Source organism: Arvicola amphibius, chromosome 12 (genome assembly GCF_903992535.2).
Source record: "Arvicola amphibius chromosome 12, mArvAmp1.2, whole genome shotgun sequence".
NCBI classification, from domain to species: domain Eukaryota; kingdom Metazoa; phylum Chordata; class Mammalia; order Rodentia; family Cricetidae; genus Arvicola; species Arvicola amphibius.
In genome coordinates, this window is record NC_052058.2 from 155,566,806 (window position 1) to 155,573,481 (window position 6,676).

At 33.2% G+C, this 6,676-nt stretch overlaps 1 protein-coding gene across 1 annotated transcript; it reads right to left on the reverse strand.

The window, feature by feature from the left end:
• Positions 1-450: 450 nt before the first annotated feature.
• On the reverse strand, positions 451-1,410 carry LOC119802509 (olfactory receptor 14A2-like). The gene has a single exon (XM_038313438.1). It carries the CDS (start codon positions 1,408-1,410, stop codon positions 451-453), a length of 960 nt encoding a protein of 319 aa, XP_038169366.1.
• Between the last annotated feature and the right edge of the window lie 5,266 nt (positions 1,411-6,676).

Here is a 6,676-nt window from a genome sequence, read left to right on the forward strand (position 1 = left end):
AACTGCAGACATTAGACTAAAGGACATATATAGAACACAATGGTTTAGAATACCTAGTATCTTTCTATAAATACTCTGTACCGTTCTTCTGATGTTGCATTATAAACTATGATAAATCTCAAGTAAGCCACTATACTCAATTTGTTGCTTTCTCTGCTATTATAATGATTCACAACAAGGTTGAATCTCATAAAAACCAAGTATGAAACTTTCTTGAGAGTTAATTTGCTTTCTATGATATGGACACATTTAACCACTGTCATGCTCATCTTCTGTATATGAAATCTAATAAAAGAGCTATCAAGTGATTTTTAGATATTTATTAATTCCTTTCAAAAGATAAAAATCTTAAAACTTTGCATGGAGTGATGTCTCTACACCTAAAGGCTAGTTTCACAAACAAAAGTTATTTTAAAACTTTCCTGGAAACTGTAATGAATTTTGTCACTCTCAAATTACTTGACATGTTAGGTGAAAGGAGTCCCTTGAGTAGAAATTTTGAAGTAACCTTTTCAGAGCGCTAGTAACTTCAGCGTTTCTCAGGGTGTAGATCACTGGATTAAGGGCTGGAGATAGCACAGGGTACAGCACAGAAAACAACCTGTCTGTAAGTGATGTTGTATTTGAGGGTGGCTTCAGATAGACAAAGCAAGCAGTAGCAAAGAAAACAGTGAATACAAGGAGGTGGGGGGCACAGGTAGAAAATGCTTTGGACTGCCATTTAGTAGCAGGAATCTTCAGTACAGTGGAGAAAATGTAAGAGTAAGAGATCACCACACAGAAAATACAAGAGATACCTAGACACAGAGTAATCCCGAGACTTGTGTAAATGGCAACAAATAAATCAGAGCAGGAAATCCTTACCAATGAGGGAACATCACAGAAAATCTGTGGAATTACATTAGAACCACAGAAAGGCATGGAAAATAGGAGAGTTGTGTATACGGCTGCAAAGAGCAGTGCAATGATCCAAGGTACAGCCATCAGCAAGACACATGTGACACTATTCATAATGGTCTCATAATGCAGGGGACGACAAACAGCAACATAGCGGTCATAGGACATTGCAGTCAGGACAAATACTTCCTCTGCTCCAAAGCAGGACATGAAAAATAACTGGCATGCACATCCAAGAGTAGAAATGGAATTGTTGTGAGTTAGGCTATTGACAAAGAAATTTGGGATTGGGACAGACACTAGAAAGACATCCACGAGGGACAAGTTCTTCAGGAAGAAGTACATGGGCGACTGGAGTTTCTGATCCAGGGTGATGAGAGTGATAATGATGAAGTTACTCACTAGTGTCACCACGTATATTAACAGAAACGACACTCCACATAGAGTCTGTAGTTCATGGATATCAGAGAGCCCCATAAGGATGAATCCAGTTACTGCAGTGATATTGGGCATAATATATTCTTTCATAACCTGACAGATGAGGAAAAATCAATAGAAAATTTCAAAGTCCTGAACACTTATATAAATGGACAGAGTCAGTGGAAAAGAGTCAGGAACCTACCTAAATTGCTTCAACTTTTTCAAAAAATTCTCATTTTCTTCCCTCACTATCTTAAACTTCCCCACTCCCTCTTACGTTTGTCTATGTATGTCTCTCTCCCCTCTCCTCCTCCTCACTCTCATTCCCTTTTGATTTCCCTCCCATTCAGTAATGTTTTTAGGATGTTTTATATATTATGCTGCTAAGCAAGTTTCTACAAATGGTCTTCATAACCTTTACTCATAAACTCTTAAAATGAAGACTAATGAGCTAGATCACTACGTGATATAAATTAATCTTCTAATTTTCAAAAAAAATGTCATTTTAAAATTAACAGGAAATTTTTATTGCTTTCCATAGATTGTGTTGCATTTAAAGAGTAATAAATAATTAAAACACAGAAAACAAAGTTTAGAAAAGCTGAAAAATGAAATGGAATAGTGTCATTTAATCTTGTGGCCCAAACTTACTTTTTTATTAGATGCGTATAAGATTGTGCTATAAAGAACCTGTCCCAATTATTGACCATTTGTGTCAACTCTTTGCTTAAAGAATTTTATTAAGAAAATTTAATAGAGATTAAGTGATGCATTCTCTAAAACTGCTACAAATACCCAATGCATATCTAAGTATAGGATAAAATATTGCTTTTTTGCAATTATTTCCCTTGTTTTGATTGTTTTAGACACTGACCAAAATTGTTGTTCTAATATTAAGGCTATCATGGTATCTACCTCCAGCCAGTAAGAATCACACTCCTAGGTAGAAGAAAAGATTTTAACTAAGGTGTTTCAATTTTATTAGCTGCCGTCTTTTAAATCATCTATCCCAGACTACAGAAGACCCCAAGATCTTCATTCATCGTCAAACACACTGTTTGAACAGGGGAGTTTTAGTAGACAGATAACTGCAGGTGACCCTGACTCATTGAGAAGATGGGATCATCAAATAGGAAACAAGTTTCCCATCTTCCAAATGATAGATCTTAGATGTAAATACCCTGTAAAGCTAATAAAAATGGCTCATCAACTTGAAAAAGCTTCTCTTTTGATTACTAGTTATAGTCTCTCAGTGCAGATTCAACCTTGCAACACTTAAGACTCTTTGATGGGAACTGAAATAACAGTCAATCTCACAACATACTAAGCCAGACTACTTATTCTTTCCTTCTTTAAATTGGTGTTCTTGTCAATACTTCTGAAGACAGGGCTAACCTATAAAATTGTATCTTCTAATATTCTTTCCTGCCTTTCATCATGATGTTTACTGTTTAATATTCATGCAGATAGGATATTCCTAATTTGCTTGACTTTCTAAAGCCAGGATCCTAATGCCACAAAATTTCCTTAATGTTATTCCAACAAAATATCCCTTCATTTTCATGAATATTTTTAGTATCCTTAAATATTTAACAGTTTTAAATTCTGCAAAATTACATTGCCTATGTGGTTTAGAAGCAGAAAGAGTTAAATTCTCTCACATCACTTACCACCACCTTTTGATTCAATATGGAACCCTAGACCACATAATGGAGTACCTGCAAAAGTGCATGGATCTTCCCACCTTTGTCAAATCTTTATGAAAATGTACTCAGAAGTTTGTTAGCTGTTTCTCAATCTTGTAAACTCTATAACAAACAAAACAGTAACAACTATTCTTAATTGCTTTTACCATAATGATATTAGCCCAGAAGTACTAGGCAAAGACTATGATACTATTGTATATATGTATTAGCTAGTATAGAATAAGAGACTGCCATGAGAAAATCTGTTCATGAAAGTCTTTGGCATGGGAAGCAAATTAATCATAAAAGTCCCTCATTGGTCAATCAATTTGACCCTAACATATATTAAAAAGTGATGTACATAAAATGGTATCTATGTACTTCAAAGACAATGTTATATTCAGCAATTAATAAGATTTTCTAGAAAAGACAGGTTAGATGTTTTATAGGAGAGGCTTTCTTTAGAATGTTCTTAAATGAACTTAGTATTAAAATGACCAATATTGACTCATGGATATACCTATAGACTGATGCTTATCTCAACAATAACCAAAGATGTTTCTATTTACAATAGTATTGGATTAACATAGAGAACCAAATTATGTCAAGGTGAAGAGACTTTGATTCTACAGAATACTCAGCCCTAATGGAACAATTACTGCACACCAAAATGATCAGGATTATTGCTAAAGATGTCTCTTCTTTTTTCATCCCTCTCAGGCCCTTGCCCAGTCTTGCTTCCTCTGACAACTTCTTTACATCTCTCCTTCTTTGTCCTCTTCCTTAACTACCTTTCTTAATTTTTCCATATTCTATCTCTCTGTCTGTGTCTGTTTCTTCTGTCTCTCCTCCGCTCTGTGTCTGTATATGCATTTGTGTGTGTGTGTGAGTGTGTGTGTGTGTGTGTGTGTATGTGTTTGTATATGGATGTGTTATTAACTAAATGATAGACTAATATAGAGATTGTGGGAGCTTGTTTTTCCCTACTGGAGGAGGCAAAATATTAAGCATGAAAGAAATTTTCACAAAAATGAAAAATTTCAGATGACATGTTCCTGGGCATTCAAAACTTGGTTTGCCAATTTTTCATTGATTGCTTGAGTTTAAATACTTTCCACCAAATTTCACAGGTCTTCACAAAAGTCTCCAGAGATGTTCTTATAGAGATTAAGGCTCTAATTCTGATTAGTATGGTTCATATATGGAAGATTGACAAAAGAAGCTTTCTATAGGCAGAGAAAGTAATTTTTGGAAGGATAAAATTCTAGAGACTTGTCTGACAATTAGAACTCTCAGGTTGATGAAATACAAAAGGAAGCCACAGAGGAAATATAAATAAATATATCAATGCTAAATGACATTACTTTAAATAACTTTCCCAATTTCTTTCATATCTATAATATTTTTAAAATTTTAATCAGTATATTACACCATATTATCAATGGAAATTGAGAATTTGTACCTTAGAACAATTTGGATTCATTGTGTGCCAAAATATCTGTCAATATTCAGATATATGTAGAATGATTTTTCAGCAGGTAATCTTGAAGAAGGATATTATTTCAGATCCTTTAGAGGTCAATATTCTGTGGATCAACTGAAAGGAAAAAGGAGCATGAATACATCTTTAGAAACTCTGATATCATAATATCATTTTACACATTTAGTATTGTAAGAAAACTTAACATTTTAAGCCAAACTGTAGTCATTTAACAGTATGAAAATGGAAATATATGGAACAGAAATTTGAAACCTTACATAGAAAAACATCCCTAACAGACCTATTTAAGTCCCTTGGCTACTTCCTTGTAGTTCAAAATGTTGTATCTTTCTGGATAGCCTTATTAATAATGCATGTCTGAAGAAAATTAGCATTGTAATAATTGGTACTTAATATAAAACACATTAATCGGTCCTCAGGAATCACACTGATGTAGATCATAAAGAACATGATCATATTTCCTCCAGAATTGAATTAATTATGTATTTTAATATTTGCACATTGCATAGTTGGATGAAACACTGTGGTTATGAGCAAATCTTACAAAATACAAAAACAAGCTACTATGGTCTTAAAAACATCTATGGCCATTTAATCGAAGGAATGACTAAGTGGTTCGGACTTGGTATTTGTCTTGCCAGGCTTTGCTCCCCTGAATCCTCATTTTATTTCCCCAAAGTACTAGTAACTCGCTCCAATCATGTCTTCTTGTTTCTGGAGGAATTCTCACTCACATGTATACACATAAAAATATTTTAATATGCAATAAATATTTGTACATTCATGGTATATTCATCCTGAAACACAGCAATCTTTATCTGGTTTTGGACTTTCAAAAAGTAAACTATATACCTCTTTGGAAATAATAGCAAAGATAAAATGTTCCATTAATTAAAGAGAAAATTTTGTTAATATCAAAGAATGATCGAGGAAATGGAACACAGAAATCCAACAGGAAAAATAACAAAAACCTTTGTTTTGTATGTAAAACCTAGAGTTCATGATAAATTCATTTGCAGCCCCATAGCCTTGAGGAACCCCTCTCCTCCAATTTTTGAACTTATAGCTATGAGACTTCCCAATGAACTGGCTGTACAACATGCCTGCAGGTTTTCTCATTAGACATCCTGTGATCTCAGAATTTCCAGCCTCCTGGTCTTGATTACATTTCTGTCAGTTCTCTCTCAAAGCCTCATACCAGACAATCTATAGGAATCTGTCACAAATTGTGTCGACCCTACAAATGACATTTAGAAAAACATATCTATAAGGCAACATAAGATGAATCCTATTTAAAATATTTACAGAAAAGGTGTCTGCGAGCACAGGAAAAATGAGTGTTAGAGGGATGATATTCTTTACACTTATCACAATCCCCAGGCTGGGGAAATGTACAAGGAAGAAAATATAAAAGTTAAAAACAGAGGTGAAAATCACTATGTATTTACAATGTCTATAACCTTCTTAATTTTTTAATTATTCATAATAATTTTAAAACGTCTTAAAAATTAAATTTTAATTTTTATGAATTTAAATGTAAAAGTTTTACCTTATAAAATTTCAGATTCTTCAAATTCCCAGAATAGAGTTCCTCATTACATTTCAAGCAGGTAGTTTTGAGAAGGCAAATTTTTTTTCATATCAGTAATAGTTCAATTTATTATTGGATAACCTGAAAAGAAAATAGAAATGTATCTTTCTTTCAGTAATTCTGAATTTACATCATATTCATATTATATTTAGTTTGTTATAAAATTCAAAGATCTAAGGCTAAACTGTATTCATTCATATCCCATGAAAGAAAAAGTCAGCAACAAGCAAAATATTTTACCTTTTGTAAACTTTGATGTTGATTTGCTTGAATTCATATATAATGAACATATTCCTAACAGACCTTTTAAAATCAATTGGCTATTACCTAGGAATCCCAAAAGGCAAAATTTTCTGGATACCCTTACTAAGAACCTTTGCAAGTCAATTACTGTTGTAATAATTGCTTTATTCTAAAAATGAGATTTATCAGTTCCCAGAAAATACACTGGATGTGGTCAAATAGGTCATGGTCAAATTTTCTCAAATATAATTAATAATTTACTTGCTTACCTGTACAACGCATAGTGTTGGAGACAATGTGATAATTGTAAAAGGTGTTGCAAAATATACGAAATTTTTA